At 43.1% G+C, this 25,593-nt stretch overlaps 1 protein-coding gene across 2 annotated transcripts in view; it reads left to right on the top strand.

Moving 5' to 3' along the window:
* The first annotated feature begins 7,995 nt into the window (after window positions 1-7,995).
* Window positions 7,996-25,593, top strand: part of DTD1 (D-aminoacyl-tRNA deacylase 1) — a 189,467-nt gene continuing 171,869 nt past the window's right edge. For both annotated transcript variants that reach the window (XM_010369849.2, XM_010369848.2), the window contains exons 1-3: window positions 7,996-8,212; window positions 14,149-14,239; window positions 16,419-16,654. In XM_010369849.2, the coding sequence (XP_010368151.1) occupies window positions 8,170-8,212; window positions 14,149-14,239; window positions 16,419-16,654 (370 nt within the window). In that variant the 5' untranslated portion in view covers window positions 7,996-8,169. The remainder of the gene's footprint in view (window positions 8,213-14,148; window positions 14,240-16,418; window positions 16,655-25,593) is intronic.

The raw sequence follows: 25,593 nt of genomic DNA, 5'->3' as shown, positions 1-25,593 counted from the left end.
GGAGGTCAGATCACCCTTCCTGCACCTGCTATTTTTCAAGTGTCTTTAGCTCAAAATAAACCTTACGCCAAAGTGGCATATTTTTTGGTGGTGTATTCCACTATCCTTCACATTCAACAGACACCTACTGAGCCCCTACTTTGGTTGTGGAGGACAAAGCAAGTCCATCTTGGATGCTGATGTGCTATGTTGGATTCTGATTAACCCTTGGTCCATGAATACCTCTAAGATTTGCAGCTTATCTATTGTTCCTTGTGTAAGAGCTTGTCTTTACAGTCAATCCTGCCCTGAGATCCAACAACCTTGATGTTATTGTACTTCAGTTATCCCACATATCCCTGCTGAAGCAGCCCTTCCCTACGGTATAAAAGCCCTGGGTCTGAGGGGTGACAGCTCAGGGATCCACCATCTTGCCTGGCAGCCACCCAAGACACAGACAGCTTCTGTTCCTAAGTCCGTATTAAATGTTTCTTTCTAAGAAACCAGATTTGTCAGCCTCCTTTTTGGCCTCTGAGCTTCCTCAGACTTTGGGGCCAGTTTGTATAGCCCTGCCTGCCATGGGACGCTGAGCCAGCATTGCTCTGTGTGCTGCTGAGTACTATATAAACAATGCCCCCAAGCAGTTCTAGCTTCCAGCAGAGAAACAGACAACAAAAACTAAGCAAATACATTATGTCTCCTATAATACAATATATATATATATATATTTTTGTGATGGGGTTTTGCTATATTGCCAAGGCTGGTCTTGAACTTCTGGGCTGAAGTGAACCTCCCACCTCAGCCTCCTGAGTAGCTGGAGCTACCGGTGTGCACCACCGTGCCTGGCTGTAATCCAACTTTTTAATTGCATTTTAATATTGGCTATTATGGAAAGCTCTTGTAAATTAGTTCCTTTTTATGGTATCCTATTCATTGATGAATACAATATTTTCTGATGGCTGAAGGTATTCTGTCTTACTATTTCTTCTTGTACTGCTATAAGTTCCTTTACGTGACTCGTTTTTGTCTCTGTCTCAAGTTGGAGGCATTTGTTTAATGTCCCTTCTTATTGTACGGGCATTGATTTAAGAACCTTTCGCGAACCTTCTGCAGCTTGAGGATGGGGTAGATGTTTGATAAGTTATGACTAGCTTTTTACTGGTGGTTGGTGTTGAAATTGGGATTCTTAGCAACACACCACAGAACTGGAGCCAGTTCATGCTGAAAAGGAACTTTGGAAAGGATATTGGGAAACTCCCAGAATTAGGGGGATCATCAGGAAAACATAGTTACAGACAGTGCAGCCAGGAATGGCACCCCAAGTATCCTGCCAGACCACCACCCTCAATGGCACCAGGTACAGGCACTGTGGGGTCATGCTGACAAAATAGGCTGTTCCTGCCGGGCCCCTGCCTCTGGTACCTCTGAGAGCAGGGAGTTTCTGAAGACCCCACATCAGAATGGCTTCCTGGAGCAGCCTGCTTATCACTCGATTCCGAATCTAGTTTCACTTGGGGATGCCTAACTCAGGGCATGTTGGTCACATTCCTTTGCCTTAGCTGCAGTTAAGTCTGGGAAAGAATTTCTGGCTTCTACTGTGGGGATATGTGGAGTTTTAAGGTGAGAAGTTCCCCAAATATAGGATGTTCACAAAATGCTGGGAAGACAAATACTATGACAAATGTCCACTAGAGACAGCAAGCCAGATTTTTTTAGTGGGAGGTACTGACATGCCAGCATCTGTCAATCAGTTCCCAGGAGAAGGGTCCTCTCTCCAGTCTCCCACAGGGATTGAGGGTAGATGCCTGGCTGTAGGAATCCTGGGAACTAGATTGGGGAGGGGTTTGGAGATGGTTGTTTAGAATAAGGGTTTCCATTGAATCCGGGGCCACATCCCCCTCCTCTGCTCCGGCCAAAGCAGAAACCTCAGGTTTCCTGAGTGTAGTGCAGGAAGTTGGGGTGGGTACCTGGGGGTCCAAGTGTTGCTTCTGCAAACTCAAACATCTCTCTATGTCCAGCCCACCCTTCACCCTGCCTCCACCCACCTGTAATTTATGTGTTATGTAGAGGATGTCTGTATTTTAAAACTCCCAATAAAAAAACTTAAATTCTGAGTCTCTATTGAGCTACCCTGGTAGACCACACTTGAAAAGTGTTGTCAAGGCTGGGCGTGGTGGCTCACGCTTGTAATCCCAGCACTTTGGGAGGCCAAGGCATGTGGATCACTTGAGGTCAGGAGTTTGAGACCAGCCTGTCAACGTGGTGAAACCACCCTCTGCTAAAAATGCAAAAATTAACCGGGCATGGTGGTGCATGCCTGTAATCTCAACTACTTGGGAGGCTGAGGCAGGAGAATCGCTTGAACCCAGGAAGTGGAGGTTGCAGTGAGCTGACTGAGTGAGACTCCATCTCACAAAAAAAAAAAAAAAAAAATCAATGCTAGAGGAAAAGAATGTGTCCCTTGCAACCCCACAGGAAGAGGGCTTTGGAAGCCTGTGCCTGTTTTCCTTCAGACTTTGCCCCGTGCACTTCTTGTCTTTGCTGATTTTGTTTCATATCCTTTTGCTGTAATAAACCACAGACATGACAATAACTATGTGCTGAATCCTGTGAGTCCTCCCAGCAAATCACTGAACCTGGGGGTGGTCTTGGGGACCCTGGATGTGCTGCGCAGGCAAAGGCCACCCAGCTATGGAAGAATACTGTTATAGTCCCACTCTGTATCTGTGACGCATAGAGGCTCAGGACCATCAAGTATACTTTTCAAAAGTTAAAAACATGAGTCAAATACAAGAATGAGCAAATGTCAAATATTTGTTCAACTTGTAAATGAGAAAACCAGGAGGATGGTAAAGCTGATTGAAAGAAGAAGAAAGGACCAGAGGTTATTTAGGCACTTGAGAAAAAAGTGTTAGAATAAGATTTCTGGTTAATGTTCTAGCGGGGATAAAGCCCTAAACTTAGGGTTATTATTTTTTAATGGACAGAATTATTTTTATTCGACAAAAGTTTACAAGTTAACATGAAGCTTCACAAAATCCAAGCTTTTAATTAAAAGTAGGTGATGGTGCCTGGCTAACATAGTGAGACCCCGTCTCTACAAAAAATAAAAAAATCAGTGGGGTGCAGTGGTGCATACCTGTAGTCCCAGCTACTTAGGAGACTAAAGTGGGAGATTGCTTGAGCCTGGGAGTTCAAGGCTACAGTGAACAATGATCACACCACTGTACTCCAGCCTGCGTGACAGAGCAAGACCCTGTCTCAAACAAAAAAAAAAAAAGAAAAGAGAAAAAAAAGAAAAAAATGTTGGCCAGGTGCACTGGCTCACACTTGTAATCCCAGCACTTTGGGAGACCGAGGTGGGCTGATCACTTGAGGTCAGGAGTTTGAGACCAACCTGGCCAACATGGCAAAACCACGTCTCTGCTAAAAATACAAAAGTTAGCCGGGCATAGTGGCTTGCCCCTGTAATCCCAGCTACTTGGGAGGCTGAGGCAGGAGGATCACTTGCACCCAGGAGGCGGAGGTTGCAGTGAGCTGAGATCACGCCACTGCACTCCAGACTGGGCAACAGATCGAGACTCCATCTCAAAAAAAAAAAAAAAAAGAAGAGTAGATGATGAGTCAAACAAAGGTACCCTAGTTCACTAAATACCCTAATTAATTAAATAATTCTTGAGTGAGCCCATTAAACACAGTGCCCTAAGATGACATTGAAAGAACTCACTACCTTTTGCCTTAGGTTATTGGAGGTGCCAGGACTCGATTGGTTGCTCAGTGGCCGGGCCGGGCCGGGCCTGCCCTGTAGTTGGTGCCTCGCCAAACACTGTAGGTGAATCAAGGTAACATCCAAGGTGAGGCGGTATTTTGAGTGGATTTTCTGGAAGTAGATGGGAACTGGGCATGTGGAGTTCACAGAGACTTTCTGGTGATTTCACATCAGAGGACCATCTGGCCATGTTTTTGGATTTTTCCATCTCAGATCCAGCATACTTCAAAGCAAACATGAGAATCTCCTGGACTAATCCATTTCCAGGGAGGAAAATCGCTCCCCAATTTGTGTGCTGATAGATTAGAGAAAAACGTTGAAATGGCTGATGTCAAAGAAGTGAGGGAATTAAGGTGCTTCTAGCAATAGAAACTCACCCAGATGGAATGAACCATGCTTTTTCGGGTGCTGTGCTCCAGCAGGTTCTAGCACTGGGCTTTCAACCCTCTGGGGAGCTCTGCTTTAATGCCTGAATTAGACTTTTAAGATTAATGATATGGCCTATTATCATTTCCAAAATGACAGATATGGCCCCACCATGTCTGTGTGATTGTGAAAATATACTTAGATTGTTTGCTGCAAGATCATTTTTTGAGTGCTCTTGTGTTATATTTACTCCTCACTGCAATCTTGAAGACAAGATATTATCCCCACTTTACAGATAAGAAGACTGAAGCTGAATCAGGCTAAGTCACATTTCCTAAGGTCATTAAAAAAAAAAAAAACAGTGCACAGATAACACATTTTTTTTTCTTTCATTCTTTCTTTTTTTTTTTTTGAGATGGAGTCTCACTCTGTTGACCAGGCTGGAGTGCAGTGGCACGATCTTGGCTCACTGCAGGCTCCAACTCCTGGGTTCACACCATTCTCCTGCCTCGACAGGGTGTGGTGGCGGGCACCTGTAGTCCCAGCTACTCGGAAATAACACACTTCTTAAAAGTTTGAGTCATTTTGAGTTCCATGCAACCAAAAAAACATCCCAGCTGATTCAGACTCAAATGTTCATCAACAGAAAAAACTGTTTAGGGTAATTACAATACATATATTAGTCCTTAGCATCTGCACATCTATTAATAGAGAAATACTGTAAATCCATGATACACTGTTAAGCCAAAAAATTGGCTTCTCACATTTATTCCTTTGGCAATATTACCTGAGCCCCAGGTACTGTGCTAGATGCTGAGGATTCAGTGGTAAGCATGAGAGACACAGGTAGAAGAACACAGCTTGCCAGGCAAATAGAGTCATTGAAAGTCACCAGAAGATTATGAGAGAAAACCCATGGGACAAACATGAGAAAAACAGGGAGCAGGAACACCTACTTTTCTTGGTGCGGACAGAGAAGATCTGTCTGAGGAGGTGGCATTGAAGCTGAAAACCTAAAGGTAGGAGAGGAACATGCAGTACAAAGAGTGGATGAAGGTAGAGGAACCTACCTGTTCCGGGTAGAGCAAAAGCAGATCCTGAAGTCCTGAGGTAGCAACCAATGACTATTTGAGGAATTTAAAGGTGGTCAGAGTCTGGACTGTTAAGACTTTATATTTTAGAGAATCACTTTCATCTGCGCCTGGAGAATGGATTGGAGAAGGACAAAGGGGAAGTAGGAAGACCAATGAGGAAGGTGTGGTAGAAATCCAAATGGGAAAGAATGGTGGAGCGGATGATGCGGGGGGGGGGGGGGGGGGGGGGGGGGGGTGGAGAGAAGAGGGCACTTTGGGATAGGTTTTGGAGAGGGAGAAGATTTGCTGATGGACGAGATACTTAGGGAATGGGGAAGAGAGCAATCACAGGTCACTGCTGGCTCCAGGAAACAAGTGGAGCCACTTATTTAAGTGGGGATTTGCCAGGTGCGATGGCTCACGCCTGTAATCCCAGCACTTTGGGAGGCTACAGCAGGTGGATCACTTGAGGTCAGGAGTTTGAGAACAGCCTGGCCAACATGGTGAAACCCCGTCTCTACTAAAAATACAAAAATTAGCCAGGCATGGTGGCAGCACCTGTAATCCCAGCTACTCAGAAGTCTAAGGCAGGAGAATCGCTTGAGCCTGTGAGGCGGAGGTTGCAGTGAGCCAGAACGAGCCACTGTACTCGTCTGGGTGACAGTGCAAGACTCTGTCTCCAAAAAAAAAAAAAAAAAAAAAAATAGGAAAGGGTATGACTCTTATGGTGGAATATGGTATGGAGGGCTTCGGGGTTCACTGAACACCAACTGGTGAATTGCAGTTCAACTCTGGCACGAATCATCTTGAGTTAGAACAGATCCTGCAAGTTTAAGGGTATGTTTCCCAAAAAGATTTCAGTTGCCAACCACACTTGGGTGTCCCCAAACCGCCTGCACTTCAGACCAACTGGCTACACAGTCAGGAGTATCCATGACCCCCTCAGGGTTGATAATGCACTAGAATGACATATGGAACTGAGGAAAGTGCTGTAATTATAATTTATAGTTTTATTATAAAAATTAGGACCAGCCAGATGAGGAGATATGTTAGGCAAGGTCTGCGAGAGTACCAAACACACAGCCTCTGTGCTTTCGCCCTGTGGAGTCAGGGCCATCACCCTCCCAGCACATCAATGTGTTCAGCAACCAGGAATTTCCATGTAGCTTCAGTGTCCAGAGTTTTTCCCAGGATTTCATCATGTAAGCATGACTGATTGAATCACTGGCCACAGGTTGAACTCAATCTCTGTCTTCTACCCCTCCCACAGGTTGGGCTGGCTCAGACATCCAGTCAGGATTGGTTTTTCCTGTGATCAGCTCCCAATCTGAATTGTCTTGTTAGTAAACTCAGGAATAATCAAGGAGCTCATGAATAACAAAGATACTCCTGTCTCTTGAGAAATTCCAAGAATTTTAAAAGCTCCATGCCAGAAACCCAGAATTAACAAAGTGCTGGGATTACAGGTAGTTTTGCTGTCTTTTAAAAAGTCCGCAGCTGGGCATGGTGGCTCATGCCTGTAATCCCAGCACTTTGGGAGGCCGAGGCAGGCGGATTGCCTGAGGTCAGGAGTTCCAGACCAGCCTGACCAACATGGAGAAACCTCATCTTTAATAAAAATACAAAATTAGCTGGGCATGGCGGCGCATGCCTGTAATACCAGTTACTCGGGAGGCTGAGACAGGAGAATTGCTTGAACCCACGAGGCAGAAGTTGCGGTGAGCCGAGATCACATCATTGCACTTCAGCCTGGGCAACAAAGAGCAAAAAACGGTGTCTCAAAAAAAAAAAAAAAAAAAAAAATTTCCTCATTAATTCTCAGAATTCTACCTAGTTATTTTGTAGAATGTTCCTCAATTTATTTTTGTCTTATGTTTCATTATGATTGGATTCAGGTTATACATTATTTGGCAGAAATACTGCAAGATTGATGTTGTGTCCTTCCCAGTGCAATATCAGGAGGCACATGATGCCTGGTTATGTTAACTGGTTATGTTAACTTTGACAACGTTATTAAGGCAATTTAGTATTCAGTATTTAACAAACAAGCATACTAGTTTGTAGTCTTTTCTGGGCAAGTGAGGGTTTCTTCTCCATTTCAATGCCTTTTCTACACCCACCAATGCTGTTAGTCACCTTCAAGGTGAAGACTGCTGAGATGGAATTATTTTTAGCAATGATAATAATTTGTTGGGGTAATAGTTGTACAGCCCTTTGCTGCCATCTAAGCACTTTTACGTAGTTTGGTTTATTTAAATCTAACAACCCAGTGAGGGGGCCAATTATTAGTATTTGTATTAAATGAGAAATTAGAATTCTAGAATCACATACCTATTTATTATCATGACATGGCTAAGTCGAATTAATAGTGAGATAGTTAAATGGCTATTTTAGGCAGCAGATCCTTTTGTATGTGGTATCTGAGAAGCCACTGAGGCAGGAAGACAAGGGAAGAAGAATTTGGGAGGATCTGCCTGCAGAGGAGTGGAAAAGAGGAAAGAGGAATACAATTAGAAATAGGATTCAGGCTGAATTCAAAGGCTTAGTGATGACGGGTTCTTAGGTTCGGGTACGTTGGAGAAAAAAGCCAGCATAGAGACTGCCTTCGGGGCAGAGTGGGTTCTGGGCACTGGGTAGGGGCTGGGCTCGGGATGGCGGGATCAAAGGGCTCTGGCGGGACCACGATGTGGGTGGGGCAGGGCCAAGCACCGAGACGGGGCTTTTCAATGACGGGCGGGGTTAAGGTTGGGCAGCAGGTGGGCGTGGCATGCATGGGCGGAGTCAATCTATGAGTGGGTGGGCCTATCGCCAGGCCGAGAGTGGGCGTGGCCGACGTGGGGTGGGTTTCAGCCGACCGAGTCGGACCAGACCGTTGGGCTCGCTTCCGGGTGTCACCTCCAGAGGGCGCCGGCCGCGGAGCCGCCCTCAGAGTCGCGAGGCCGGACGCAGCGCGGCGCCGCCTCACTCGCCCCAGCCGCCGCCATGAAGGCCGTGGTGCAGCGCGTCACCCGGGCCAGCGTCACAGGTCAGTCGGGCGGGGCCGGGCCCGGGAGGAGCCGCCCCTGACCCCCGCGACCGGCTGTCCTGCGTGGGGGGTCTTCCTGCGCCATCCTCGGGGCCGCTGCGGCCCCTCCGCGAGCGTGGTCCCCTTCGCGAGCTCGGTCCCCGCAACCGCGAGTCCCCGGGGCCGGCTCCTGGGCAGCGCAGCGTTCGGAGAGCCCACTGCACGTGCCCGGCCGGCCCCGGCGCGCCCCTGGCTTCGGGCTCTCGGCAGCGGGTGCAGGACGAGCGCGCCTCATTCTCAGCACCTTTGTCCTGCGTGCGGGATGGCGGAGGCTCGGAGCATCCCCGTGGCCCGCTCTTCAGGGAGCGTTGATGAACCACGCGTAGAGCATTTCTGGAGCAGGCACGCTTCCCTTTTCACTGCTGTATTTTAAATGTTCAATTTTTGCCCATTTTTACGTATTCCAATTTTTATGGGGCTTGACTCAGGATGAAATGCACAGATGCGAAGAGTTGCTCCTTGGGCTGAGCAGCTCTGACAGTTGCGTGCACGCACGTGACTGGAACCCAGGCTGGATGAAGGGCGCTCCCCGCCCAGGACGCCCCTCGCCCTCTGTCGCTGAACTCTGCGCCGAGGGGTCGGGATCTAAAGAATTCAAGATGAAAACATTTCTCTTTTTCACTCATTTCTTGTGGACCAAGCCACCCGAACCCTGGTCATCACTCGAGCACTCTAGTCTTGGTTGGGCATCAGAGGTCCAGATGATAAGTGTAGATAATGTAGTCGTTTTAAGAAAACCACGATACGAAAGATAATTTTTAAAAAACATTTAAATGACAAGTTTTATATTGTCTTTAGTCTTTTCTGTCTTTATTGGCAGAATTATATTGTTTCAGTTCAAATAATTTCAGATATCCTGTCCTTGGAGCCAGTCTGCAGCAAATATGTGTTCTTGTGTCCACAAAAGTATGAATTAAAAACAAAACAGGCGGGGGACGGTGACTCAAGTCTAATTCCAGCTCTTTGGGAGGCCATGGCGGGCAGATCACCTGAGGCCAGAAGTTCGAGACCAGCCTGGCCAACATAGAGAAACCCCATCTCTACTACAAATACAAAAATCAGCTGGGAGCGGTGGTGGGTGCCTGTAATCCCAGCTACTCGGGAGGCTGAGGCAGGAGAATTGCTTGAACCTGGGAGGCAAAGCTTGCAGTGAGCTGAGATTGTGCCACTAACCTCCAGCCTGGGCGACAGAGCGAGACTCTGTCTCAAAAAACAACAAATAAACCCCCAGAACAACAAAATAAAACAACAAAAACCCCTAAAGAAACAACCAAACCCACCAAAACCATGTATTTAAATCTGAGAGTCTATTTTTCAGCCCCGCCTAATGATTTCTAAGCTGTTCTGGTAACTTTGGTTTTGGAAATGGTCCTGGAATAATAGCGGATAGAGTAGCACTGGGATTTAGGAATTTTAAAGGGTTTACAACATTTCGGTAAATATTTAAATTCATGAAAACTGGGAAAATTCATAGATTAAAGATATTTTGCATTATTGAGAAGAATCTCGCAGTCTGCTGCTGTGTGTGGTCATCACTGACAGATTTAAATTTTGATCTCTCTCCTGAACTCTCCATCCTGCTAATCTGGGATATTGAAAATGTATATTCTATGAGATGTGCTAAATAGAGTTTAGGTTATTTTGGTTCATTATTTAAGTTATATGCTTTTAGTTAAAACAACCTAACCTACATGTTAAAAAGGATAAGGGTGTTAATTATGGGAAAGTGTAAATAATTCGGGAATTCTGGGTTGGGGAACTGTGAAATTATGTTAGAAGGGCCCTCCACTTATGCAGGCCTTCTAGTAGCATTGTAATGGAAAGGGATTTTCTGATTCCTTTAAAATGTGGCTGGTTTCACTGAAATGTGGCTGTGTTTGAATGGCATTTTATTTTAGGGGTTCTAAAACGTTAACTTCCTGTTTTATGGTCAGGACAGCATAAAATATCAGGAGTCACACGTTTTATTTTATTTTAAAATAGTTGGCTGACTTCACCCTTATTTTTAAATTTATGTATTTATGGTTTGTTTTAGAGATGGGGGTCTTGCTCTGTCACCCAGGCTGGAGTGCAGTGGCACTATTATAGCTTACTACTACCTCAAACTCTTGGGCTCAAGTGATCCTTTAGCATCAGCATCTTGAGTAGCTAGACTACAGGCATGTGCCACTACTATGTCCAGCTTAGGAGTCACACATTTTACTATGTGGTATATTCAATTTATGTGATTGGTCAAACACTTTTTTTTTTATAGTAACCCTTTAATTTCATTTGATGCCCAGTCCATCAGATTTCTCCAATTGGCTAATTGGTTTTGTTTTTGTTTTGAGAGAGTCTTGCTCTGTTGCCCAGGCTGGAGTACAGTGGCGCCATCTCGAATCACTGCAGCCTCTGCCTCCTGGGTTCAAGCAATTCTTGTTCTCTGCATCCTGAGTAGCTGGGCTTACAGGTGCACACCACTGTGCCTGGCTAATTTTTTTTTTTTGTATTTTTAGTGGAGACAGGGTTTTGCCAAAACCCTAAGCTGGTCTCAAACTCCTGGCTTCAAGTGATTTGCCTGCCTCGGCCTCCCAAAGTGCTGGGATTACAGGCATGAGGCACCGCACCCAGCTTGATCAAACACATTTTGATGCCTTAGGTTGGGTATCGTGATAATCTAATTTTTAAAAGTTTGTTATGGCACATTTCAAACATATTAACAGACGGAATAATGCAATAACCCCCATGTCCCATCACTCAGTGTCAGCAGCTAAAATCTGATGTCTGTAAACACAGTGTTGAAAGAGGATCTAAAATGTTTGGGTTTAAATAGGTTAACTTTAGAGGCTGTGAATTCTTGAAGAAGAGATCTCAGGGCTGATGCCACTAATAGGTAGAGAATTTGACCAAGCATCTCAGGTCTTTTCCAGCCCTTTGATCTTTTGTTCAAAGTGGTGATTCTCAGATTTTTTCCCTTGGTGATCCATTTATTTATAATAAAAAGTCCTTTTGAACCTCCTAGTCCTTCTGCTTGTCCCTGGAGGAGGGACGAAACTGCTCCAAAATAAGACAGCAGTTTCTGTGTCATATATAGACTTTGGGCCATAGTTTGTTTCATGTTAAGATAATCATAAAACTGTCAAAATTCTTTGACAGTGATTCTACTTTTGAGAATCTACTCTAAGCAGATAATCCTAACTGTAAAAAAGGCTTTAGTGTACGAAGATTTTCATTACACTGTTATTTATTGAAGTGAAAATTTTGAAAGAAGCCATATGTCCAGCAAAATGGGATGGTTAATCAGTCTGCTTGATGAGATGAATCTATTAAAAGGTGTTTAGGAAAAGGTTATGACATGAAAAAATTCTTATGCAATATAATTACAAAAATTTACATACAACATTATTATAGTAGTTGGAAACAAATATGAATGAAAATGTATGAATAGATAAAATATTAAAAGGAAATCATTAAAATATTAAAGTACTTACCTTTGTTCTTTTTTTTGTGTTTCTCATATTTTTTTTTTTTTTGAGGCGGAGTCTCGCTCTGCCGCCCAGGCTGGAGTGCAATGGCCTGATCTCAGCTCACTGCAAGCCCCGCCTCCTGGGTTTACGCCATTCTCCTGCCTCAGCCTCCCAAGTAGCTGGGACTACAGGCGCCCGCCACGTCGCCCGGCTAGTTTTTTGTATTTTTTAGTAGAGACAGGGTTTCACCATGTTAGCCAGGATGGTCTCGATCTCCTGACCTCGTGATCCGCCCGTCTCGGCCTCCCAAAGTGCTGGGATTATAGGCTTGAGCCACCGCGCCCGGCCTCTCATATTTTCTAAAATGTATAATCCTTACTTTGATGATAGATATAGCTTCATGACCTTTATTTTTTGAAACATACTTTGGGAAAAATTTAGAAGGTATATCAACATTGTAAGAAAGTAATGTTGATTTATTCAAAGAACAAATAAAGCCAAAGGCTTTTTCTGAAGCAATGCAAATGAGCAAACCAACCCCCAGTTGTTTACTACCTATGTCAGGATAGATTATTTCTATTTCAGCTTTTGAGGCAGTGGCTCAAAGGACAATAAGTCACACACACACAGTTCATTATAAGAAAAGCAGCACAGAAGAAAATATTTGAAAAATTTTAGCATAAAAATCAGAGAAATTCAGCATTACTGATTATTTCAGGAATGGATCGATGTGCTCTCCTGGGGTCTGAATACCAGGTGGTCTCTTGCCATTACAACTGAAGAACGAGGGAAGTTTCTCACCCTTTCTTTAGCAGTATATTGCAACATGGCATAGTCTATGTTACTGTGTTAGTTGTATTTATAGCTATTATCCAGCAGAAGCGAGCAAACAACAAGAAAATGGCTGAGTTGACCCTTCTATTCCTGATTAGAACATTAGGTCAGTACAAGATGAAATAGTAAAACAACATAATCTATTAAGATTGGCAAATAATTGGCCAAAAAAAGTAGAAAATTATCAAGAGCACCACTTGAAATACAGATTTAGCTGGGTGTGATGGCGTGCATCCATAGTCCCAGCTACTGTGGACGCCGAGGCAGGGAGGATTGTTTGAGCCCAGGGGTTCTGGGCTATACTGCACTGTGCTGACCTGTTGTCATACCAAAGTTCTGCATCAATCTGGTGAGTTCCCAGGACCAGAGGACCACCAGGAGCCTAGTTTGGACATGGAGCAGGTCAGAACTCCTGTAATGATTAGGAGTGGGATTGCACCTGTAAATAGTCACTGCACTCCAGCTTGGACAACATAGAGAGATCCTGCGTCTTAAAAAGAAAAACGAATGGAAAAAAAAAATGATAGATTCTCCATCATAAAGATGCATCTTTTTTTTTTTTTTTTTGAGATGGAGATTCACTCTTGTTGCCCAGGCTGGAAGGCTGGAGTTCTATGATGTGATCTTGGCTCACTGCAGTCTCCAGCTTCCGGGTTCAAGCGATTCTCCTGCGTCAGCCTCCTGAGTAGCTGGGATTACAGGCATCCACCACCATGCCTGGCTAATTTATGTATTTTTATTAGAAACGGGATTTCACCGTGTTCGCCAAACAGGTGTCGAACTCCTGACCTCATGTGACTGCCTGCCTCAGCCTCCCAAAGAGCTGGGATTACAGGCATAAACCACCATGCCCGGCCCATAATGATGCATCTTGCTACCATTTGAGATACTGTCTAATGGTAGTAGGGCATGCATTTGGTTATAAATACATATACAAATGTTAGGAGTGTATGCTTAGAGCCTTTTTTTGTTTGTTTTTTAATGGACAAGGTGTATGATTGAAAAAGGTTTGGAGGTCATTGGCTTAGAATGTAACCACAGAACTAAAGTGGGAAATAATAGCAGTTTGATGAGTTGAAACTTAACACATAAATTGTGATTTTTATGTATTATGTATTTGTCCTCGTAGTAAGTAGGAAAATCATTTGTTTTTACGATATGAACATTTTCCCCTTTGTGCTTCCTGTATACTGTATTACCATATTTGCTGATTTTCCACAAAAGGCAGGAATATCCTTTCTGAGAATTAATATAGCTGATCTGGCCTCTCTAAGGGAGGAAAACATAATTCTGTTTTTACAGATGGGCAAACTTGACCATAGAAAGTTTTGGTGTCTTACCCAAGGTAACATAGATGAAATATGGCCCTAAGATCCTGCTTAGTGGTTGTTCACTTTACAGCTCCCATTCATTCCAGAGATAAAATCAGAATGGATGGAAATTATTATCATCTCACTGCATTTATGTAACTCTTTGCATTTTCGAATATGTGCTGACTTTAACCAAAGAAGTTATAAGAAGTGTGTATGATGTTTAAAATACTCCTGTGGTTACCTAAATGTGCTTCATGCCCTTGTTTGGTTCTGAGTTCTTCTCTCCCTTTTGGTTCCTTTGTAGTTGGAGGAGAGCAGATTAGTGCCATTGGAAGGGGCATATGTGTGTTGCTGGGTATTTCCCTGGAGGATACGCAGAAGGAACTGGAGCACATGTAAGCTGCATTTCTGTCATCGCTGTTCGAATGGGCTACATGGTGGTGGTTATGCTGGGAACTTCCATAGTACTTTGTGCCTGTGAAGTGAGCCCTTGTCACTTATAACCATTGTTCCATTGGATGTAGTATGGTTATTTCCGTGTTCCAGAGGAGGAGACTGAGGAAGAATGATCTGGGAGACCTCAACACTAAGTCGGCCTCAGAGCAGGAGCACCGCCTATCCTCCCTCTTTTTGCTACTACAGCTTCAGATCATGCCTCTTGTTCTCTTAATGCAAAAACCAAGCCTCTTTTCTTATGTTTGGTTTCTCTTTTATAAATTGGGCAATGTTATCTGGGCACTATGTATTTTTAGAGTGCCTGCTAGCCCACTGTGCACATAGGTATCTGGAACTCAGAGAGATTAAATTCCTTGCTCTAGGTCATGCACACACACTTAGCAAAAAACCTGATCCCCAGTTAGAGTCTGGGCTCCCTGACCTTGAAGTCAATGATCTTTTTACTAAGGTGGTGGTGGGGGTTGAGGAACAGGAGTTGCCATTGCTCTGCCTGCCTGGCTTTCCGAGTTTACAGATGGGCAAACTCTACTATAGAAAGTTTTAGGTGTCTTAGCCAAGGCAACACAGATGAAATATAGCCCTAAAATCCTGCTTAATGATTGTTCACTTTACAGCTTCCATTCATTCCAGACATAAAAGCAGAATGCGCCCTCCGTGCACCTCTCCCCTCCATCACCACGGGGCACGTTTACTTTAGATGCTGGATCCATTTATTCTGCCCCCTGGTGCTCAGAGCTTGGGTATAACCCTGCCCAACTGTCTCTTTTGTATTAGATTGAAAATCAGACTTGAAACTCAATTCCCGCTAAGGTGTTGATGATGAATAACTATCATTCAGTACTACTTCAGTGATTGTGGTGTTTTAGTAGCTGTCCCCTGGATACTCAAAGAAGCAGTAGAATGGTGTAATGGCTAAAAACTGAAGCTGTGGGTTTGAATGTCTTTATGGCTCTGACATACTACAGAGCTAATATTTAGCCTAGTGCTTAAGAGATGTGATTCAACATAAGACAAATCTTGGCTGTGGAGAGGGGGTAATGAGTAGCACCTATCCCTGAGGATGCCCATATTAAGAGTCAGTGAATTAGTATTTATTATAGAGTCTTTGAAACTATTGACTTCAACATCATCCAGAAGTGTGGCTCTCAAATGGTGGGTTTTCAGCTTTCATGCTGGTGGTTCTCTGCTGTGCTTCTCAAATCTGACCCTATAGATGTCACCTGGTCAACCTTCTTGGCATGGTGACTATCCTTCTTCATCCACATATATAGGGAAAGCCCCTCTGGGGCTTAAGGAGCTTGTGACATAGTTGTCAAGGTGTCTTTCTCCAGATCTTTTTGCATATTTGCAATAACCATGATTTTTCTCAGTGTATTTGCTGAAATTTTTTTTTTTTTTTGAGACAGAGTCTCCCTCTGTCGCCCAGGCTAGAGTGCAGTGGCATGATCTTGGCTTACTGCAACCTCTGCCTTCCCGGTTCAAGCGACTTTTGTGCCTAAGCCTCCTGAGTAGCTGGGATTAAAGGCGCCTGCCACCACACCTGGCTAACTTTTGTATTTTTAGTAGAGATAGGGTTTCTCTATGTTGGCCAGGCTGGTCTCGAACTCCTGACCTCAGGTGATCCACCCGCTGTGGCCTCCCAAAGTGCTGGGATTACAGGCATGAGCCACCATGCTCAGCCGAATTGTTCATTTTGAGTAGCTCCAAGAAGGGGTGTAAAAATGGATGTCATTTATCCTAATGTGATGGATTTGTTCATGAAAAATTACAATTGGATCCACATTTTGAAATATCCCTGACCTAAAGGAGCAGATAATAGGTGGTTGTTGTCTTAGCCCCAGTTCTCACCAGTAGCTGCTGTGAACTGGAGGGACTGGCAAAAAAGAAGGCAATCTGAAAACAACCCTGTGAGGTAGAACTGTTATTATTCTGTATTGCCGCTGAGGCCACTGAAGCACAGAGTGGATAAGTGACTTGCCTGAGGTCATGCTTCCTGTCAGGGCTGGAGTTGTCATTATGTCCTTATTTGGCTGGAAGCTGGTGACATTTTTGGGGTATGGAGTGTGTCGGGGGGCTTGTGATCTCTCAGGTAGCTCTCACTGCTCTTTTTCCCCTTAGGGTCCGAAAGATTCTAAACCTGCGTGTGTTTGAAGATGAGAGCGGGAAGCACTGGTCTAAGAGTGTGATGGACAAACAGTACGAGATTCTGTGTGTCAGCCAGTTTACCCTCCAGTGTGTCCTGAAGGGAAACAAGCCTGATTTCCACCTAGCAATGCCCACGGAGCAGGCAGAGGGCTTTTACAACAGCTTCCTGGAGCAGCTGCGTAAAACATACAGGCCGGAGCTTATCAAAGGTAAGCAGGAGAGCCACATCCAGGAAGGGGTCTTTGGGACACTCCTGGACAGAGGGAAAAGAGAAGCTGCAATTGCAGCATCACCTTTCCTGGAAAGTCATTGTTTATGCTTGTTACTTACTTAGAACCACATACTAGCTGCTGCTATTGCTGCTGTTACACATAACACGTGTTCTCAGAATGCTCCTGCTGGCACTTGCCTTCCTCCCTTCTGTTCACATTTTGAAAATGTTTGGGAACCCAGAGGTGTGGCTAATACAGTGGTGTTTCCTTGATTGTTTAGCTTAGCTGGAATATGTCATTTTAAGTTCTAGTAGCCATATTTAAAAAAGTAAAAAGAAACAGGTGAAATTAATTTTAAAAATATATTTTATTTAACTGAATATGTTGAAAATATGATTTGACTATGTAATCGTTGTAAACAATGATGAGGTAGTTTACATTCTCTCTTTTTTTTTTTTTTCTAAATAAAGACTTTATTTGATTAGAGCAGTTTTAGGTTCACAGTAAAATTGAGAGGAAGGTACAGAGATATTCCATATGTCCCTGCCCCCACATGCACAGCCTCACTCATTATCAACATCCCGCATTAGAGTGGTGCATTTGTTACAGCTGATGAACCTGCGTTCATTGTTGGATTATAACAATTGTTCATGGCGCATCGTTATCACCCACAGTCTCCTGTTTACACTAGGTTCACTCTGATATTCTGTGGTTTGGGCAAATTTATAACGACATGTGTCCGCCATTACAGTATCATACAGAGTATTTTTTATTTTTATGATTTTTTTTCTTTTTCTGTTCTGGCTTCTCAATAAGATTTTTTTAACCTAGTCTCATAGACTCTGTCTTTTAGTAGATGAAAGTGTGTGTGTGTGTGTGTGCGCGCGCGTGCATGTGCGTAGAGACAGGAGGAGCTGTAGATGGTGTTTTTGTTCTTGTAATGGTTATTTCAAAGTTACCATTCATAAACAGTTACAAAAATTTCTATCAAAATTTAAGAGGATCTTAGTATATTTGAACATCCCCTTTTCCTTTCTGGTTCCACTTTTTAAAATGGCTTTATTGAGATGTAATACACATATTATACAATTCACCCATTTAAAGTGTACAAGTCAATTTTTTTAGTTTTTTCAGAGTTGTGCAACCATTGCCACAACCTAATTTTACGACACTTTTGTCCCTCTTAAAAGGAATCCTGTACTTATCAACAGTGCTGGCCTACTCCCCACTCTCTTCTCTGTTGCCCCAGTCCTAGGCAGCCACTAGTCTACTCTCCATCTCTTTAGATTTGTCTATTCTGAACATTTTATGTAAATAGAATTATATAATGTGTGGTTTTCTTCCTGGCTTCTTTCACTTAGCATAATGTTTTCAAGGTTCATCCATGTTGCCACTTTTCTTTTCATCATAATCATAATCACTTTTAATCATTATTTATAATCTGTACCTGGCTGTATTTGATAATATATTTTATCAATTTCTGTGGCCACCAACCTGTCTTACTTCCTTCTTTGGGCTCTTCCTTCTGAAGCACATTCTATGATATATCAGTTATTTACTAAGAGTCTATTAGTGGAACATAGCACTGTAAGTTTTAAAATGTTTTTATTTTGCCTTAATTCTTTATGATTGCTTAGCTGGGCATGGAATCCTAGCCTGACATTTCTTTTCTGGTAAAATTTTGTCTTTTTTTAAAAAAATTATACTTTAAGTTCTGGGGTACATGTGCAGAATGTGCAGGTTTGTCTTTTTTTTTTTTTTTTTTTTTTTTTTTCTGAGATGGAGTCTTGCTCTGCCGCCCAGGCTGGAGTTCAGTGGCCGGATCTCAGCTCACTGCAAGCTCCGCCTCCCGGGTTTTATGCCATTCTCCTGCCTCAGCCTCCCGAGTAGCTGGGACCACAGGTGCCCGCCTTGACGCCCGGCTAGTTTTTTGTATTTTTTAGTAGAGACGGGGTTTCACCGTATTAGCCAGGATGGTCTCGATCTCCTGACCTCGTGATCCGCCCGTCTCGGCCTCCCAAAGTGCTGGGATTACAGGCTTGAGCCACCGCGCCCGGCCGCAGGTTTGTCACATAGGTATACATGTGCCATGGTGGTTTGCTGCAGCCATCCACCCGTCACCTACATTAGTTATTTCTCCTAATGCTATCCCTCCCCTAGCCCCCCATCCCTCAGCAGGCCCTGGTGTGTCCATGTATTCTCCTTGTTCAACTCCCACTTATGAGTGAGAACATGTGGTGTTTGGTTTTCTGTTCTTGTGATAGTTTGCTGAGAATGATGGTTTCCAGCTTCATCCGTGTCCCTGCAAAGGACATGAACTCATCCTTTTTTTATGGCTGCATAGTATTCCATGGTGTGTATGTGCCACATTTTCTTTATCCAGTCTTATCACTGATGGACATTTGGGTTGATTCCAAGTCTTTGCTATTGTAAGTAGTGCTGCAGTAAACATACATGTGCATGTGTGTTTATAGTAGAATGATTTATAGTCCTTTGGGTATATACTCAGTAATGGTAATTTTTAGTAAAAATCGTCTGTGCTCTGGCTATTCATCTCTCTCTCTTCCCTAACTCCTGTCAACCACTGATATTTTTACTGCCTCCATAGTTTTGCTGTTTTTAGAATGTCATATAGTTGGAATAATATGGTGTGTAGCCTTTTCTGATTGGCTTCTTTGAGTTAGTAGTATGCATTTAAAGTTTCTCTTTTCATGGCTTAATAGCTCATTTTGTATTAGCACTGAATGATGTTCTGTAGTCTGGAGATACCACAGTTTATTCACTTACTGAAGGATATCTTGATTGTTTCCAAGTTTAGGCAGTTATGAATAAAGCTGCTATAAACATATGTGTTTTCTTATTTTTTATTTATTTTATTTTTTGAGATGGAGTTTTGCTCTGTTGCCCAGGCTGGAGTGCAGTAGTGTGATCTCGGCTCACTGCAACCTCTGCTTCATGGGTTCAAGCGATTCTCCTGCCTCAGCCTGTGGAGTAGCTGGGATTACAGGTGCCTGCAACCACACCTGGCTAATTTTTGTATTTGTAGTAGAGATGGGGTTTTGCCATGTTGGCCAGGTAGGTCTCGAACTCCTGACCTCAGGTAATCCACCCACCTCAGCCTCCCAAAGTTCTGGGATTACAGGTGTGAGCCACCATGCTTGGCCAAACATCTGTGTTTATAGCAAGTTTTGTGTGTGTATAAGTTTTCAGCTCTTTTGTGCAAATACCAAGAAATGCAATTGGTAGACTTAATAAGAGTATGTTTAGTTTGTCAAGAAGCTGCCAAACTGTCTTGCAAAGTGGCTGGATCATTTTGCGTTCCCACCAGCAATGAATGAGAGTTCCTTTTGCTCTCCATTCTTGCTAGTATTTGAAGATGTCATTGTTTTGGATTTTGGCCATTCTAATAGGTATGTAGTGATACCTCATTTTAATTTGCATTTCCCTGATGACATATGATATGGAACATTTTTTCATATGCTTATTTACTATATATCATCTTTGGTGAGGTATCTGTTAAGGTCCTTGGCCCATTTTGAAAAATTGGATTGTTTTCTTACTGTGTTTTAAGAGTTCTTTTTATATTTTGGATACTAGTCCTTTATCAGATATGTCTTTTGGAAATATTCAACTTGCAAATATTTATCCCTTATCAGATATGTCTTCTGTGAATATTCAATTTGCAAATATTTATCCTTTATAGGATATGTCTTTTGTAAATATTTTTTCTCAATCTGTGACTTGTCTTTTTTTTTTTTTTTTTTTTTTGAGACGGAGTCTTGCTCTGTCGCCCAGGCTGGAGTGCAGTGGCCGGATCTCAGCTCACTGCAAGCTCCGCCTCCCGGGTTTACGCCATTCTCCTGCCTCAGCCTCCCGAGTAGCTGGGACTATCGGCGCCGCCACCTCGCCCGGCTAGTTTTTGTATTTTTTAGTAGAGATGGGGTTTCACCGTGTTCACCAGGATGGTCTCAAACTCCTGACCTCGTGATCCGCCCGTCTCAGCCTCCCAAAGTGCTGGGATTACAGGCTTGAGCCACCGCGCCCGGCCAAGGTTGTCTTTTCATTCTCTTGACATTCTCCTTGCCTTTCATGGAAAGGGAAAATTTTAATTTTAACAGTGCTCAGCTTATCAATTCTTATTTTCATAGATTGTGCCTTTGGTGTTGTATCTGAAAAGTCATCATCCTACCCAACAAAATCTAGATTTTTTCCTGTTATCTTCCAGGAGCTTTATAGGTTTGCATTTTACATTTAGGCCTATGATTCATTTCAGATAATTTTTGTGAAGAGTCTGTGGTCTTTGTCTAGATGCACTTTTTTGTATGTGGATATCCAGTTATTCCAACATCATTTGTTGAAAAGACCCCTTGCTCCATTGTATTGCCTTTGTCAAAGATCAATTCACTGTATTTATCAGGGTAGAATTCTGGGCTCTCTGTTCTGTTCCATTGGTCTGTCTCTCTCTTCTTTCATCAATACCACACTGTCTTATTTATTGTAACTTTATTATAAGTATTGAAGTCGTATAGTGTCAGCCCTCTAACTTTGTTCTTCTCTTTTAATATTTTTTTGACCATTCTGGGTCTTTTGCCTCCCCATATAAACTTCAGAATCAGTTTGTTGATATCTGCAAAATAACTTGCTGGATTTAGATTGGGACTGCATTGAGTCTAAAGATCAAGTTGGGAAGAACTGACACCTTGACTGTATTGAATCTGTCTATGAACATGGAATATCTCTCCATTTATTTAGTGCTCTGATGTCTTTAATCACTTCTTTAATTTTTCTTATATAGATCTTCTACATTTTTTAGATTTATACCTAAGTATTTCATTCTGGGGGGTGCTAATGTAAATGGTATTGTGTTTTTAATTTCAAATTCCACTTATTCATTGCTGGTTTATAGGAAAGTGATTGACTTTTGTATCCTGCAGCCTTGCTATAATCACTGCCTAGCTTCAGTTTTTTTGTTTAGTGTTTAGGATTTTCTTCTTGGATGATCATGTCATCTGCAAACAAAGACAGTTTTATTTTTCTTTTTAATTCCTTTTCTTGCCTCATTTTATTAGCTAGGACTTCCAGTCCAGTGCTGGAAAGAGTGGTGAGTGGGGTATCTTTGGCTTATTTCTGCTCTTAGTGGGAAAGCTTCTAGTTTCCCACCGTTAAGTATGATGTTAGCTGTAGGTTTTTTGAAGATACTGTTTATCAAGTTGAAGAAATTCCCCCCAGCCAGGTGCGGTGGCTCACACCTGTAATCCCAGCACTTTAGGAAGCCGAGGTAGTCAGATCTTCTGAAGTCAGGAGTTTGAGACCAGCCTGGGCAACATGGGAAACCCCATTTCTACTAAAAATACAAAAATTAGCCAGGCATGGTAGCACGCACCTGTAATCCCAGTTACTTGGGAGGCTGAGGCAGGAGAATCCCTTGAAACTGGGAGGTAGAGGTTGCAGTGAGCCGAGATTACACCACTGTACTCCAGCCTGGATGACAGAGTGAGACTCTGTCTCCAAAAAAACAAAAAAACAAAAAAAAAGCCATTCCTAGTTTACTGAGAGTTTCTTTCATGACTGGATATTAAATTTCATCACATGCTTTTTCTGTGTTTATGGATGTGATGATGTGATTTTTCTTCTTTAGCTTGATTGATTAATTGATTTTTGAATTGAACCAGCTTTGCATACCTGGGATAAATCCCATTGATCATGGTATATAATTCTTTTTATACATTGTTGGATTCTATTTGCTTTTTGTTGAGGATTTTTGTGTCTGTATTAATGAGAGGTATTGGACTGTTGTCCAGGCTGGAGTGCAGTGGTGTAATCTTGGCTCTGCAACCTCTGCCTTCTGGGTTCAAACGATTCTTATGCCTCAGCCTCCTGAGTAGCTGGGATCCAGGTATGTGCCACCACACCTGGCTAATTTTTGTATTTTTAGTAGAGACGGGGTTTCACCATGTTGGCCAGGCTGGTTTCGAATTTCTGACTTCAAGTGATCTACACGCCTAGGCCCCAAAGTGCTGGGATTACATGCATGAGCCACTGCGCCCGGCTCTTGTAATTTCTTTATCTGGTTTCTGTATTAGGGTAGATTCTGGCTCCATAGAATGAGTTAGGAAGTATCTCTACTGCTTCTACCTTCTGAAAGAGATAGATTGTAGAGAACTGGTATAATTTATTCCTTAAATGTTTGATAGAATTCACCAATGAATCCATCTGGGCCTGGTGCTTTCTTTTTGAAAGGTTATTAAATATTGATTCAATTTCCTCAATAGACATAGGTCTATCCAAATTGTCTATTTCTTCTTCTTTCTTTCTTTTTTTTTTTTTTTTTGAGATGGAGTCCAGCTTGGTCGCCCAGGCTGGAGTGCAGTGGCGTGATCTTAGCTCACTGCACCCTCCGCCTCCCAGGTTCAAGCGATTCTCCTGCCTCAGCCTTTTGAGTAGCTAGGATTACAGATGCGTGCTACCATGCCCAGCTAATTTTTGTATTTTTAGTAGAGAAGGGGTTTCACCATATTGGCTGAGCTGGTCTCAAACTCCTGACCTCAGGTAATGCACCCACCTTGGCTTCCCAAAGTGCTGGGATTACAGGCATGAGCCACTGCACCCAACCTATTTCTTCTTGTGAGAGTTTTGGCAGATTGTACCTTTCAAGAAATTGGTCTTTTCTTAATTTATATATTTTTTTTCTTCGAGAACCCTGAGGAACTAAGGGAATTGGTCTTTTTGTTTAAGTTATCAAATTTGTGGATATAGAGTTGTTCATGGTATCCCCTCACCCTCTTTTTAATGTCCATGGGCTCTATAGTGATGTCCTCTATGTCATTTTTGATATTGGTGATTTGTGTTCTCTTTTTTTCTTAATTATCCTTTCTAGAAGCTTATTGACTTTATTTTTTCAAAGGCCCAGATTTTGGTTTGATTTTCTCTACCGATTTCCTATTGTCAATATAATTGATTTGTGCTCTATTTTTTAAAAAAAATTTATATGCTAATATTCTCTGTATTGTTCCAATTTTTGTATATGTGCTACTGAAGCAAGCACTCTGCTCTAATTTTTATTATTGATTTTCTTCTGCTTACTTTGCATTTAATTGCTCTTGTTTTTCTAGTTTCCTAAGGAGGAAACCTAGATTATTCATTTTAGTTCTTTCTTCTTTTCTTTTTTTTTTTTTTGAGACGGAGTCTCGCTCTGTCACCCAGGCTGGAGTGCTGTGGCCGGATCTCAGCTCACTGTAAGCTCCGCCTCCAGGGTTCACGCCATTCTCCTGCCTCAGCCTCCCGTGTAGCTGGGACTACAGGCGCCGCCACCTCGCCCGGCTAGTTTTTTGTAGTTTTTAGTAGAGACGGGGTTCCACCGTGTTAGCCAGGATGGTCTCGATCTCCTGACCTCGTGATCCGCCCGTCTCGGCCTCCCAAAGTGCTGGGATTATAGGCTTGAGCCACCGCGCCCCGCCTCTTCTTTTCTAATATACACATTTAGTGCTATAAGTTTCTCTTTTCCCCACTTTTATGCTAAGAATTTTGTAATAAGTCTTCAAAACCTCGTGTGTAGTTTATACTTAACAATTCAGACTAGCCACATTTCAAGTGCCCATAGCCATGTATAGGTCATGGCTGTCATATTGGATAATGTAGAGTTAGGTCTCTGCTTACCTGTTTCTTTTTGGGTGTGCCAACCTAGTTCGACTAATCAAGACTTAGCTAGAAAATGTCTCAGAATAATGGTCCTGGTTTTCAGGAGAGCTATGATTCTGTAAAGACTTTTTTTTTTTTTTTTTTTTTGGAGGCGGAGTCTCACTCTGTCGCCCAGGCTGGAGTGCAGTGGCCGGATCTCAGCTCACTGCAAGCTCCGCCTCCCAGGTTCACCATTCTCCTGCCTCAGCCTCCCGAGTAGTTGGGACTACAGGCACCCTCCACCTCGCCTGGCTAGATTTTTGTATTTTTAGTAGAGACGGGGTTTCACCGTGTTAGCCAGGATGGTCTCGATCTCCTGACCTCATGATCCACCCGTCTCGGCCTCCCAAAGTGCTGGATTACAGGCTTGAGCCACTGCGCCCAGCCTCTGTAAAGACTTTTTAACGGAGTCATTCATTTCTAGTTTCTTTCTATGTTTCTGGGGATAAATTGCACTAAGTATTATAATATATATGTGTATATATATATATATTTATTTTTTTTGAGACGGAGTGTCGCTCTGTCACCCAGGCTGGAGTGCAGTGGCCGGATCTCAGCTCACTGCAAGCTCCGCCTCCTGGGTTCACGCCATTCTCCTGCCTCAGCCTCCCGAGTAGCTGGGACTACAGGCGCCTGCCACCTCGCCTGGCTAGTTTTTTTTGTATTTTTAGTAGAGATGGGGTTTCACCGTGTTAGCCAGGATGGTCTCGATCTCCTGACCTCGTGATCTGCCCGTCTCGGCCTCCCAAAGTGCTGGGATTACAGGCTTGAGCCACCGTGCCCGGCCGTATTATAATATTTTACCTTTTTCTTCAAGGTTACTAGAAAACATACTCATAGGTCTTCATGGAGAAATACATAAGAAAAAACATTTTTTTTTAAATTAGAAAACATAGCCTACTTTGGTAATACAGTTCATTTTGAGCCCTTCCTAAGTAGAATGTCTCTTTCAGTGTTGAACTGCAGTATCTGTTGCTCTAGATACACCCTTGTGTAAACAGTTGTTATTATTATTATTATTATTATTTTTTGAGACGGAGTCTTGCTGTGTCGCCCAGGTTGGAGTGCAGTGGCCGGATCTCAGCTCACTGCAAGCTCCGCCTCCCAGGTTCAGGCCATTCTCCTGCCTCAGCCTCCCGAGTAGCTGGGACTACAGGCGCCCACCACCACGCCCGGCTAGTTTTTTGTATTTTTTTAGTAGAGACGGGGTTTCACCGTGTTAGCCAGGATGGTCTTGATCTTCTGACCTCGTGATCCGC

The sequence above is a fragment of the Rhinopithecus roxellana genome, chromosome 13, assembly GCF_007565055.1.
Source record: "Rhinopithecus roxellana isolate Shanxi Qingling chromosome 13, ASM756505v1, whole genome shotgun sequence".
In the NCBI taxonomy this organism is placed as follows: domain Eukaryota; kingdom Metazoa; phylum Chordata; class Mammalia; order Primates; family Cercopithecidae; genus Rhinopithecus; species Rhinopithecus roxellana.
This window is presented reverse-complemented; position numbering and strand designations above follow the sequence as displayed.